Genomic DNA, 14,616 nt, shown 5'->3' with positions numbered 1-14,616 from the left:
TGCAATTCTTCTGATCAAAGACCGCTCAGCCTCAGAAATGCAGCTTTATTAGTGTTAACACACGCACACAAACAGGAAATAGTGGCCCCGGCGGTCAGCAATTGTCACGGCAGTCTCAGACATTATGCATTTTAGAGCTCACATACCCATAAATATGGAGCTAGACTGCCATCTTGTGGCCAATAAGAGGAACGATGATATAAATGCCCAAAACACAGGGTAGAATAACAGAAGGGAAACACAGAGGAGACTAAAAATAACCAAAAAACACCAAACTGGAGGTTGGGATATAACTAACACCAAACAGGAACCAACAACTTAGATGCTGAAGCAGTCACTGCACCCGTGGCAGTCCTCTTAATCTGAAAAAAGTAGTGCAGCTCAAATTTGTAATAATCTCAGAAAAGCTCAGTCTAGTTTAAAAAAACTAGACTCAGCTTTTCTAGTAGTAATTTCTGCTGTTACAGGGTCAATAAATCATATTGCATATGAGACTAAAACTTCATAATGAGCAAGTTATATTTTTGTGTGCAGCGGGTTGGCATTGTGTGACATCGCTTTCCTGTAATCTGTTCATGGTGCAGGTGTGAAAGTTGCAATTGCACTATTGGAGCATGCAACACTAAAAAAGAGGAGTCAGTGTAAATGGAGTTAGTTTTTATAAGTGGCAGATAAATTTAGATACAACTTCTCAGCTCAGCAGTGCGGTTTGTCACACATTGTGTTTAGGATGCTAGATGCAGGCTTGCTGTAGTTTCTGGAGTGAGAGACAAAAACATTAACATTAGACTGAACGTTAGACTATAACCAGATCAACAATGCAGTCAAATATGTTATATTTCAATGAAACCTTTCCAACTCTCACTAAGTAAACAGAATAAATCGCCTGTGGTCTCATGCAACAGTCTTTATATACTCTGTTATTTCTGCTGGTGTTCTGTCTGGTACCAGTCTTTGAGTTTCAGCATCCTTTTTTGACCTATAGCAGACCTTTTAGCCATTTTTTAGCAAATTATGACACACATACTGTGTCACTTCACACCACATTTTCTCCCGTTTCCATCACATTCACCAAAATTTACAGTGTAACTTTGACTCTGTGCCTTTTTGGTATCTTGTGACTTTCACTGTACATAGCATTGGACACAGCCATAGCCAGTCAAAATGTGGGACATTGTCTCAAGATGTGGGACAGAAAAAATCCTGTGTAGTCCTACTTAAAGAGGGACATCTGATCTCCAGCTGCAGGGTTAACATACAGAGCCAGACAACCATCCACACTCACATTCACAACTATGGCCAATTTAGAATTGTAAGTTAACTTAATGCATGCGTCTGGAGAAGATCGGTGTACACACACAGGCACAGGTCACATGGTAACTTCACAAACTGAGGAAAGGGCCTAGCCAACCCACAGGTTCAAACCCACAGCCCTCTTGCTGTGAGGGGAGAGGGCTAACCGCTCAGGAGATCCAGTTCAAGTTCAGCAGATCATGAACAACGTCTGCGAAATTAGTTCCATGTATTTCCTCAAAAACATCAGAGAGCAGAATGTTTTTGATCCAGTGTTGTTTACACTCATTTACACAAGCTGACCGACCCACACAAATGTGGGTCGGTCTCCATGTCCACGTTCATACATGTTAAAGTCTCCATCCTGTGACCTTCACTTATTTTTATCCAAGGTGTGAATTGTTGAGCTTGCATGTTGCACCTGGTGGTTTTCACTTGAAGAATGACAAACTATTTGTGGGAATGAGTCACATGCAAGAAGTCACTTGTTTACCTTTGTTTACAAAAAGTGTAACTAGGGGAACTCCATAGGTATTATTTTACACAACATTGAGATATCAGGCCATCGGGTCCTACACATTGCTTGTGAATGAAACTGCAACCCTCTACATAAGAGGTAGGGAACGTTAGTCCTGGAGAGCCGGTGTCCTGCAGGTTTTAGATCTCACCCTGGGTCACCACACCTGAATCAAATGGTTAGTTCATTACCAGGAATCTGGAGAACTTCAAGACATGTTGAGGAGCTAATTTAGCCATTTAAATCAGCTGTTGGATCAAGGACATCTAAAACCTGCAGGACACCAGCTCTCGAGGCCTGGAGTTGCCCACCCCTGCTCTATATGATTTCTTCTACACAGCTTTTTTTTTTTTTTAAACTGCATACATGAACATGACAACACCCAGAAAGAAAGCAAAAGCAAGTGCTTAATCTTAAACATCTTATTCCTCTCACACGACTAGAAAGCTTAAAGAGCTCAGTGAAACAGGCGTAGGCTAAGAAGGAAAGAGCAAACTGATATTTCCATCCAGAACTGCTAGCTCATTTAAAAGTGAGGAACAATCCTCTGAACATTTCGGTTAAACGATGGGCGGCGAAGACAGAACGCAAGATGCCAAAGATGAAGAAGGCGATGAAAGGAAGTGAGAAAAAGGAAGAGGGGTGGGTTAAGAAAGGAAACCAAAATAGTGAATTGCAATTGTGTAATCTGTCAAAGTGCTGCTTGTTATGTTAACTTCACAATCTTTCTGCTGTGTAAATGCAAGACACACACATGACACACACTCTCACACACCGTGCTCTGGGTTTCATGTTTATTACTTTTCAATGTACAATGTAAATTTCCCAGGCATTGCTCCAGCAGCGTGCCAGCTGCTCACAATATTGCTCCTCTTTGGTCCCGACACCTCTCCAGCTTCTCCTGGTGCTGCCCCTTCAACCATCCACGTCACCTCTCCCTCTGCAGCTGAGCCACAACACACACCTCCCTGCCACACTGCCAAACCTCGACAGTGACTCCAAAAGTGGCACGAAGGGATGAACAACCACTCTTCTATAAAATATTCAATCATTTGGTGTTTTGGAGACGATGACGTACAGTGCTGGGTAAGATCTGAGATCCATGAAAGCCAGAAAACACAACACATCAGTAAATCCTGCAGTAATGTCCTATAGTCTGTCATCTTGAGTGAGACCAGTCCCAGAACCTTACCAAACTTGTAGCAGATGGCTGCCCCTCCCTCAGGTTTCATCCTGTTAAAAGGGAGTTTTTCCTTCCCACTCTAGTGGGGATCGTCTGGTTCTCTTTACCTTGCAATATAAAGCACCTGCAGGCAACTGTTGTTTTTATTTGAGAATATATAAATAAAACGGAAATGAATCAAAGATGATCAGTTATCACTGTATTTAAACCATGCGAGTAAAACAAAGCTCACAAAAAATAGACGATCTCCTTCACTGTTGGGTTCAGTTTTTATTGTGTTACTGATCTATTCATTTTCATCACCATCATAACCCAGTCAGTCCATGCTGCTGATGCTTTTCAGTCAGAGAAACACAAACAATATCACCACACCATAGATTAATAACAGCGATGCATATCTTACTAATATAGCCACTGTGATATCAGTTTGCTGCAAACTAATGTGGTTTTGACAACACCGGGCCAGAGCTGCACGGAGCCACTCTGGCATCAACAAGGAATTTTCATCCTTATGAATTGCAGCTCACTGTATATTTTCTCCTTTTCAGTCTTTTCTGTGTAAACCTTAGAGATGGCTGTGTGGAAAAATCTCAGCAGATCAGCAGATTCTGAAATAGTCAGACCAGCTCATCTGCCGCCAACAACCATGGCATGTTCAAAGTCACTTAAATGTCCTTTCTGATGCTCAGTTTGAACCTCAGCAGGTTTGTCTCATTGAGCTGGTGCCATATGATTAACAGACTGGATATCGGTGTTAATGAGCAGCTGAAGGGATGTGTCTAGGAATTTGGCCTGTTTGCGTTAACAAATAATACTGAACTAAAACTTGGATCTTTTGAACATAGACTGTATAATTATTATCAAAATGCAAAGCTATCAAAATGGTTCCTCTTTTCAGTTTTGCACCACATAGATCACACCACAGTGCAGCAGGCCCTGCATTTTTCACAGCAGCTCTAGATGTCTCTAGATATGACACGAGGAAAATATGTAAAGATGCACTGGAAGGTGTGAAAATAAGCGAACAGCAGCACTGTGTGGGCGTGCCCATCATTCAGTCATTGTTGTTCACACACAATGAAGCCTGATAAGGCAGACAATAAACGAAAACATTTACAGTAACATAATATCACTTTAGTGAAGAAAGAACAGAATCTGACACTAAATGTGGCAATTTTCTGTTGCTATAAACCGACAAGTACAGGAAATCATCCACACACACACACACACACACACACACACACACACACACACACACACACACACACACACACACACACACACACACACACACTAAGCCTGCATGTAGAAAGCCACAAACACATTTTCAGCAAAAAGACAGGATATATGAATCACACACAACAACCGTCTGCTTGCATCGCTCTGTGCACTCAGAAAAGTGCAGAGGTGAAAATGACGCAGTTTGAAACATTCACTCCCAAACTTATACTGCAAATCATAACGACACCATTTATTTAAAAAGACCACTGTGCACAGTTTACACTGACACATACACAAATACATACAAATACAAACGCACATGTCAATCCAAACAATGCGGATAGTTAACTTTCTAGTAAAATTTAGTTAACTACAGCAGACAGCAGTCATAAGAAGGTGAGCAAAATTACAAAATAAAAAACGTAAATGACAAATCCTTAGCTTTTTGCAACATGTACACCAAAGGCTGTTCGCACAATGAAATAATCTGCAGTGACATTCTTTTTGTAGTTTGTCCAGAAAGAAGGAGCCTTCTAGATTGAAAATTGAATACTATGTTGTGTGAAAAGGTTTCTGCAGTGGCAGTGAAGCCACTCTTACATAATGTATACGTGATGGTAAAATTCACAATGTGCAAGTTTTCTTGTAGTATGCAAAACATTTTTGAGGTTTAAAAAATGTTAAAGTTTGATATTATATAGTTTGATATTTTATAGTTTGATATTTTAAAGGCACTTCTGCACTGCGGAGCCAATGCAGAGGTGCTTTGAGCCTGCAGTTTGACCTAATTGCCAACAGGGGGCGACTCTTTTGATTTAAAAAAGAAGTTTGGTTCTACAGCGATGTAAAAGAAAACGACCCTTTCTCTCCCTTGTCCTCAGAAGAAACTTTTTTTCTGATAAAACGTATCACAAGACACATGACCATAACATGATGCTTAGTTTGTAAAACATGGACCCCATTTGATTCAAACAGGGTGATAAAGCAGGGTATGCTTTAGGGCGTGGCTCTCGGTTTCTCAGTATGATCCACACCTTGCACATGATGCCTGGTTCCAAAAAGCTACACTCAAAAAATCCCATTCAAGCCCAAAACGATTAAGATACTTCAATTTTTGTGAGTTTTTGAGACCGCCATCATCAGTTTCTTTTTTATACAAAAATGCCAAATGTAATATGCAAACTGATATATATTGTTTTGCAGTTACCACTGTAGTTTGAAAAAAATGAGAATTTTCTGGCAATTATTTCATCGTTCAGGCTTTACTGGGCTGTGAGGGCCAAGAATATTTGTTTTGAGTATATAGTCTTTAGAAACTTTAGAAACCAGTTGGTTACATCATCTTTTATATGCAGTCTGACAGATTTTGCTTAACCTGCTTAACCTGGCAAAACATTTGTAGAAAGCCTCAAATGTTAAGAGGCAAAAAAAAATCTACCATTCTCATATGAGCCACTTTATTTGAATCTAAGCTATTCTAAGCCAAGCTAAACTGAGCTAACCAGCTGCTGGTCTCAGCTCTGTATTCAACATACAAATGCCAACAGCAGTGAAGCTAAATAACGGTAAACGTGAAAATAAGAGTATTTCCCAAAATGTAAAACTGTTTCTAGGATGTAAATATGGAATAAGTAGCAAAGAGTAACAACTACTAGCAATATTCTATATAATGTTGCATTAAACAGAAATGTCAATGTGTACACTTTGACAATTACTTTGTATTTAACATATAATTTACTCAAGTATAATGAAAAATTAAGAAAATAAAAAAAATTATAGTCTGATTGTTCATTTAAAACATCTCACATCTTTCAGAAGTCTGTTTCCTCATGTAGACTCACTTTCTGATCTAAGAGGATCTGAAATCTACACAATATTTGTTATATACATACAAATATTACAATATCTATATATATAATTCTTTGGCAGGTCAAGTTTCAGCGTCACATTATCAGATAGATTTATAGTTTGAGACAAGCTTTTAAAAAGATGAAGAAAAAGATTAAAAATTATTTCCATATACTAAGCTCAAGTTTTTTCATTCTTTTGGTGCTTTTGGAGTTTTCTTCCTGGGCTGAGGAAGAGGAGGAGGCTGCTCTTCGCCGCCGTTACCACCTGGAGCGGAAACCTGAAGGAGAGTGAAAAAAGGTGTATCAGACCTAAATTATGTATTTCCACATGACTCACTGTTACTGTTTTCAATTTTCATTCTAAGCAGTCAGAATAATAGCAAAAATAAATCATTTTTGGTCTAAAAAACTTCTGTGTCATCTGCTTCTGTGTCCTACCTGCGTAGCCCGTCTGGGGCTGGGCTGAGGTTGGCCGTTGGCGGGCTCAGGCGCTCTGGGACGCTGCTGGGTGCGTGGCTGTTTAGAGCGATGTTGTCGGGGGCCGGTGTTGCCTGCCGGCTGCTGCTGATGGTGGTGGGGGTGATGATGCTGATCAGAATTATTTTGATTTGGATGTTGATGATGCTGATGATGATGCTGATGATGATGATGTTGTTGTTCCTGATTGCCCCACTGCAAGCGAAGCTCCCTCTCATCTGTTAAAGCAAATATAGGTGACAGGTCAGACCTGCAGAATCATAAGGAGGTGATGTCCATGATGGACGTTAGGTTAGACCAGCGGTCCCCAACCTTTTTTGCGCCACGGACCGGTTGATGCCTGACAATATTTTCACGGCCTTTAAGGTGTCGCGGAAAAATACAACAAAATAAAACTATTACCCGTACTGGAAAAAAAAGAAGAGTTATTCATAACACACGTGAAAAGACCCAGGAAAACAGAGTTAACGATAAAAACGATAACAAAATAACGCTGAAAACCGATAAAAACCCTGAAAACCATACATTTCACACCTGAGCCTCAACTCTCGCGGCCCGGTACCAAACGACTCACGGACCGGTACCGGTCCGAGGCCCGGGGGTTGGGGACCGCTGGGTTAGACAACATCCTCTCCTCCCCAACCTGCTCGATGGACTTCAGTGGACAGTCCAGGACAGAGCTGGCACTCATGACCAGTTTGTTAAGTTTTTCTCTGTTCCTCTCTGCCACCACTCCTGCACACCACTGCATAGAAAATAGCAGATGCCACCACAGTGTCATAAAATGTCCCAAGGAGAGTCCTGTTCACCCCAAAATATCTCAGCCGCCGTAGCAGGTGGAGACAACATAGACCTTTTTTTTAGAGTGCATTTGTGTTTGTGGACTAGTCCAGTTTGTTATTGAGGTGAACACCCAGGTATTTGTACTCCTCCACCGTTTCAATGTCCAAACCCTAATCTATGAGGACAGCTGTTGGTCCACTCCCACTCCCTGCATCTTCTCCCTTAGCACTGAGGGTTTGATTGTATTGAAGGCACTGGAGAAATCAAAACACATGACTCTCACAGTGCACCTGGCGCTCTCCAGATGAGAGAAGGCCCGATGCAACAGGTAGGTGACAGCATCATCCACCCTAATGTTCGGCTGGTAACCAAATTTCAGCGGATCTATATCTCTGCCGACTAGTGGGCGAAGGTGAAGTATGATCCTCTCCATGGTCTTGCAACAGGTCTGAAGCAACATCAGTCAGGAAGAGCCACCAATAGCCTCTGAATCCCATAACTTCCAGGTGTATTTAGTGTCAGTTGATTTAATGCTAATGTCTTGGAAGGCATTAGCATTAATGTCCCATTATTGGATCATCTTGTTTAAAGACCCAGCCCATAAGAGCTGGTTTAGAGTCTGACAGATGGAGCACATTGTAAATGAAAGAGTGGAAAGTCAGCCACCACAGAAAACCATGGCAATAACAGGATGTATTATGTGAGTGTTTCTCTAGAACGACATGTCACAAACTGAATGCATCGCTGTATTCAGTTTGTGACATGATAAGTGGCACAAAGTGTTTTGGAACAGCAACAAAAAAAGAGAACTGAGAGTTTTAACTATATATTTACTCACTTCTGAATAGCTCAACAGATAGTGAGCTCTGTGAGACACATGTCACATAAAAACCTGACTCAAACTCCACCTAGTGTTATAAAAAAGAATATGCTTTCTGACGATGCACAGACTTAACCAGCTTAAGCTGCAGGTGACTCTTGTTTGGAGTCAGAATTTATTGGATTGGATGATTGAAGTCTGAAGAAACAAGACATATTTGCAATTTATTCAGTTGTTCATTTAACAAACACTGGCCTCATTAGCCTCAGTAGCATGTAGAAGAAGCATACAGAGCCACAACAGCCTGGCACCTGCTCCTCATACTGGTCACCAGCTCGCTCATACACTGCTGTGGGATTCTATCCTATTCCTCAACCAAATGTGGATGTGTTAGTCACTTGAGCACAGGACTAGAGGCAAGCCATTTCATCCTCTCCACTCCCAAACACTGGAGTTATTCTCTGATAAACTGCGCTCTGTGCGGGTGAGCACTGTCATCTTGGAGGAAAGAGTCTGGTCCCAGACAGCAGAAACAAAAGATTGCCACTACTGAAGAATCGTATCTCAATATCTCTCTGCACTGAAGCTGAGGCCGTCACACAACAGTCACTGAGGCAGTCACACAACATCACGGAAACTGTTACCCTATTGGTGCAGCAATCAGCGTACCATTCTCTGTGTCTTCTCCACACCTTAACCCTGCGATTCAAGTGCTGTCGGAAAACTTTCAACTCACATACATAATGTCCCTGCACATGTTTAGGCTCTACTGCACATATGCTCAGACACCATGGCCTTTGTAGCAGTGTCCACAGGTGCTGACAGTCAAGTGCCTGAGTACCAGCATCAGTACTTGTAGCAGCAAAAAGACAAAAGGTCAAAACAAGTCAGTAGCAGAACAAGCTGTTTGGCACAGACATGGAAGATTTGGCAAGTTATGTAAATGAATAAGTAAATGAAAAAAAAATGGAGATTTGTTTGGCCCAGTAAAAATATAAGTCATTTAAATGTAAATAATATATGAATAATATATATTATGTATTATGATATTTTGTGAGCACAGCAGCTTATATTTTAAATAAGCACATTCTTACCCTTTAGTCTCAAACGCCTCTTCCGTTTGGTCCGGATGGAACAAATGATGACAATTAGGATCAGCACCAGAACAATACCTGATGGTGAGTAATAACAGCAAATTGCATTAGATGTAAGAGTGAAAAAACAGAAGCTTTCCTATGCATTTTCACACCATAGCCCCAAATATGATGTCAAGATTTTAAGCAGAAGACAAACCTTACCTGCTCCACCACCCACAAAAACCCAGATGCTAATTCCAAATAGTGTGTCAGGAAAAGCTTTAAAATAAAAGGAGAAGAAAAGTATCTTGTTAACATATGAGCTCAATAAAATGACCACTTCAGTTCACGAACATGGAAAAAGGCACATTTGAACATTTGTACCCTTGATAACACATAATACGTACAGAACTTGCAGTCTTGTTGAACAGGCTGACTGGTCTCAGAGCTGACGCGGTTAGAAACATTGCAAAAGAAACGAGCATTCAGCACATCTTTGACTGGTCTTGTCAGGTCCTTGACAATCTCTTTTTCTGCCGTCTTTTTATCAACCATAAACCATTTGATCTGAAAATTTTTTTCACTCTGTAGACAAACAGACAATTAGTTAGTGGATTATTAGTTAGTTCAGATTTTAAGTCTAACAAGTCCAACCTGACCAAAATGAGAAATATAATAATCTTTTCATACATTTTCAATAATTTCCAAGCCTATATAATTAAATAATACATACATAGAAACACAACTTCCTGAAACAACATCTCTGAGTAAATGCTTGTAGACAGCACACTTCAAATCATGTTTGGTTTCAGTGGAGGAGAAATGAAGCTTATGTCCACATATTCTTCAACAACTTAATTATCAGTCAGTTATTTGTAGAGTACAACAATAAACAATGTCCTCACCTTACCAACATTGCAAGTAAAAGTGACTTTTGTCTTATCAGGTGTACATGTCCTCGTCACTGTGGGCTTCTGCACAGGATCTGAGTACAGAAAATGTGATTATATCAACATTATATAAACTACTGCTTTTCTACAATAACAAGTGCTGTTGATTGATAAAACTGAACAGTGACTTTATAATAAAACCAAAGACTTTACTCTTAATTATAGTATCTGACTAAAACAGCTTCTGATGGATCAGCACACTTGCTTGTTGTGATATAAGTAGTACAAACACAATGAATATATGTATAATGTGTTGTTACTTACCTAATACACACAAATGCACACTTGGTAAATCCCCCGCATTTATTCCCTCTGTGTAAACCTCTGGTTTGTATCGTCCTGACTTGTCTTTGGTGAGTTGTGTCAGCTTTAGTGATCCAGTTGAATCAACATCATCATTTTTCCCTAAGATCACCTGTTTCTGTCTGCGATGAAAGATTATCCTTGCGTCCTTGAACCATTTCAGCTGATCTGATTCCTTCAACTCATATTTTAGGGGCACAGTAAAGCTTGATCCAGTTGCAGCGTACACACAATCATCCTGAGAGCCTTTGAAACAGAAAGGAAAGTGAAGAAAGACAAAAAAATAGATGTATAAAATTAACTAGTCATGTTACAAAAGCTCTGAAGAATTATATATCAGAGCTGAGGTAAATTATGATTCTGTTAACATAAGGGCAAGTTTATGATTTTACTAGTTTTAAACTAGCAAAAGTCAAAAATTCATTGCATCTACAGATCTATCAAAACTAGTTGTCATGACATCATGACTGTGACTAATTGAAGTATTAAGCATTAACGGTGTGGTTAGTAGTTCATTTCGAACTAACACCATTTCCTGTGCATTTTTCAGGCACTACGATGGACCGCTCTTAAATTAATGATGGGTTTTGATCAAGTTTTAATAGTTTTTTTCCACCACTCTGTCAACCAGTTTACAGCAAAGACTTGTGTACTGTTAATGCTCAATTCCCCTGGAACTTGAATGTAGCTGCTTCTCTGCAAACATGTCTACAATGCCTTGCTTGAGTTGGTACAGAGCTTGTTAACACATTTTCTGACTTCCTGTATGTCCCAGTTTTTCTGAGTGACTTCTTTTTGTGAGACTCTACTCATGAACGTACAAAATCAGTCAAATGTCATTCAGATACAATGTACAAGTTGACAAGTCACCAGAATACAGCTGGTATTTCAGTATAAAGTTAGCAGTTGTATTTTAGTCACATAATGTCAGTAAGAAGTTGCGTATTGTTGGTTTCGACTGATTGAGCTGACAAACGTCTGTAACATTATATTCTGTGGGCGTCCTGCACACATCACTTTACTCCATCACTGAGGCTGGATGATGGTTACATTTCATCCTGTTGTCTCTCTTCAGACCACAGTGTGCAGCGATGGCATCCTCATCTAAACATGCGCTAAAGGTGAAAGGTTTGCCATCAATATATTTTATTTGTAAATGTTTAAAGAGGTGACTGGAATCTATCAGAGATCAAGAGGTGCTGAGCAGACAAAATACACGAATATGTAAAAACAGTTCTCAGTAAAATAGGTTTTGCAATCAGTGAACAACTTTGACACAGTTTCAATTTCTGTGAAGGGAACCACAGGAAATGAGTGGTTATATAAGTCATGTTCTCATGAAGCACAACATTAATATTTTCCAGGATGATTATAAAAAATTAGCTTCTAGCCAAACCTCGTTTTGAGTCACTAGTCGTGGCTGCGTGAGTCTTTTCTCAGAGGAGGACACAAAGTGGCTCATTAGTAATTACCCTAAACCTTTGTTATTGCAAATGAAAAAAATAAATAATATTTCAGCAAAACCACCGTTTTCTTTAACTTTAAACAAAAGTGTTTTTCTGCTCTAAATCAGAAAACCACAAGTTAGACTCAGCAATGTGAACCTTTGAATACCTTCCACTTCCTGTCAACTACAAGAGCTCATCACCAGAAATGTAGTTTTTTCTTTTATGTGTACTTAAGAAAACATTTTAAAAAAGGACATAAGGACTAACAACAGACAGCACTACACCGTATTAAGATCAGACATAGCTGTTAACATGCTGAAATCATCAAAACCTCTCACAGTGAACCAAGAAGAAGTGAAATGATGTAACTCATGACATATAAATCCTGCAGAAGAGCAGAGGAGCAACAGCTTCCACTTACGAGAATACATGTTAACTGAAATAAACTGTGATATAAAGCATTGGATTCAAATTTGACAATGAACTGCAATCACAAGCATTTTTATGGCAGTAACATGAGTAGAATGAGTCACTTGGTCTCTAAAGAAGCTGTTTCCTCTACAAAAATTCACAGAATTGTTCCGTATTGACGGGTGAAGTCGCTTTTGCAGTTCATAACCCCGTTTCAAACTGTCATGCTGACAAACAATAGAGGAATGTGTGAAGGCTGCATATACCAGACACCAACGCCATCATTACGCCTCAGCAGAAGGTGACATTTAAAAACCAGCAACGATAAGATGCACAGTATGTTCAACAGAAATGACTTAACTGCTTTTTGTAATTCGCCTCCTGTTGAGCATTTATCAGATCTATTCACATAAACATGAAATGATTTAAACGTAAACGGCTCAAAGGAAAGAGGGGGAACAGAAGGGAATCTTTATGATTTAATTACATCAGAAACAACTTTCATTAGTTTGTTTTGTGACCATAAATTAAGAATTACAATATTTGATGGACGTAAACTAAATTTTAAAATTCTATGTTTTTAACGTTCTTATAACCCATTAGTTCATATATATTGATATAAAAATTCATAAATGCAATTTCATATAATTCAGTTTATTAAAACATTTTTGAGTGTAATTTTTTTTTGCTCTTTTTATGACTTTAATTCTTCATCCTTTCCATTGTTCAGCTCTCACAGCTCCTTTTCTGCGCTGAGCGCTCGCTGCTTCTATGGGTCACCTCTACTTTTGCACCTTTGCATCGCTTCCTGTTCATCCCCATCTCAGACCAAAGTTACCACATCAGCAGCGATGGGTTTCGTCTGCAGAACGTTCTGGACTGTTTCTTTTGTCTAACATTGATGTATTTATGGCCGAGGTTTTCAGTTCACCCCCAAAAATCAAAGACATGCCTCTTTTTTTGAATGTGCATGAAAGCACAACCTAAAAGGAAAGTAAGCTTGAAGCAATTATAGAAAAAGAAAAGCAGAGTCAAGTTTTTAAAAAATAATAATAATGATAATAAAACAAACCCTGCACACCCAAAACCTCAGCAGGAACTAAACCTTCACCCTCGCTCATGTCAGCAGCCCTATCCAACAGTATTACTACAGGTCATTTGTTAGTTCCTCTTTAGTTTTATTGAGTTTTTCCTCAATAAAATAATCATATTTAAAGGACTGGTAAAATATTTTGGATTGTTTAGTTTACTACAAATAAAAAAAGTAGTTTTAATGGTTTTTCTATATTATTTACAGTCACAAAATAGATTTCCACTGAGAGACTCAAACAGAAACACAGAAATATAGACTTTTACTGCATTCTGTGGGTATTTTTAAAGGATAAGTATCTTTGTAGCGCCCATGGCTGAGAGGTTCAATTGAGTATTTCCTTGACAAAAAAAAATGGTATAAATGTAAACCAATAAGTTTGGATTTTAACAATAAAAACCTCAACCTGACAGAATAAACAGATTGATTGAAACATACCTGTGGAGGAAACGAAGCAGCAGCAGAGCAGAAACGCAGCGATGCTGACAGCAGAAGCCATCTTCTTCACTGTTCTCATCACATTCAGCTAAAAAGAACAGCCTCTTTCCATTATCGAGGTTATTTCCTGTCAGAGCGCAGTAACTTCACATATTTTATGTGTGTGTGTGCCACCGTACACGCACGTGTGTGCGCATATATGGTTTTGAAAGGAAGTGATCCAAGAGGCCTCATCTGCTGTCACAGATAAAGAACAAAGCAAGCCAAGCAAATGTCACACTTAGAAGACAGAGTTCATCTTTTTTTAGTTTGAGTTCAGCAGTATAAATATATCTGTGATCTCCTATTAGAGATGTTCAAAAGGTAACCAGAAGTTCAAACACCAAACTGCTAAAATCTGGGTAGCAGGTGAAATTGTAAAACTTAAAACAAAAGCAAGTGAGAAATATAAAAGCTCATAAAACCATGAGCGAGTATGTAATATGACAGTTAAAGTTATGTAAGAACACATTATATCTGCATTTGTTTCCAGTTAAACACCTGCAGTTAAAAGGTTGAAACTGTAATCATGTGGAGGCTTAAAGCTCTTACCTCTGAGGGTTTGCCATGGTCAAAGGTCAGACAGCCGCCGTCACTGCACACGTTTCACCTGCAGATACTCCTGCACGTACACGTAAAGGAGAGCTGTGCATTTGTGTTTGCACAAGTCCATGTTGCCTTTGCACCACTGCTCTGTCCCCGGGAAAAGTTCAAGAT

At 39.3% G+C, this 14,616-nt stretch overlaps 1 protein-coding gene across 1 annotated transcript; it reads right to left on the bottom strand.

The window, feature by feature from the left end:
* Nucleotides 1–4,443: 4,443 nt before the first annotated feature.
* On the bottom strand, nt 4,444–13,971 carry LOC101486598 (uncharacterized). The gene is made up of 8 exons (XM_004573836.5): nt 13,861–13,971; nt 10,435–10,719; nt 10,126–10,205; nt 9,628–9,805; nt 9,443–9,499; nt 9,239–9,316; nt 6,503–6,759; nt 4,444–6,342 (listed from the first exon to the last, which is right to left on the bottom strand). Exons 1-8 carry the CDS (start codon nt 13,937–13,939, stop codon nt 6,253–6,255), a joined length of 1,104 nt encoding a protein of 367 aa, XP_004573893.3. The 5' UTR covers nt 13,940–13,971; the 3' UTR covers nt 4,444–6,252.
* Between the last annotated feature and the right edge of the window lie 645 nt (nt 13,972–14,616).

This window comes from Maylandia zebra, linkage group LG23, assembly GCF_041146795.1.
Source record: "Maylandia zebra isolate NMK-2024a linkage group LG23, Mzebra_GT3a, whole genome shotgun sequence".
NCBI lineage: Eukaryota > Metazoa > Chordata > Actinopteri > Cichliformes > Cichlidae > Maylandia > Maylandia zebra.
Note: the sequence above shows the minus strand (reverse complement) of the source record. Positions and strands in the feature narration are given on the sequence as shown.

Excerpts from the sequence above, each read along its gene's own strand:
- LOC101486598 (XM_004573836.5), bottom strand. The coding sequence starts at position 13,939 with ATGAGAACAGTGAAGAAGATGGCTTCTGCTGTCAGCATCGCTGCGTTT. Across the intron at positions 10,206-10,434 it reads TGTGCATTTGTGTGTATTAG|ATCCTGTGCAGAAGCCCACA; the intron begins GTAAGTAACAAC and ends TTCTGTACTCAG. Across the intron at positions 9,806-10,125 it reads TTACTTGCAATGTTGGTAAG|AGTGAAAAAAATTTTCAGAT; the intron begins GTGAGGACATTG and ends GTTTGTCTACAG.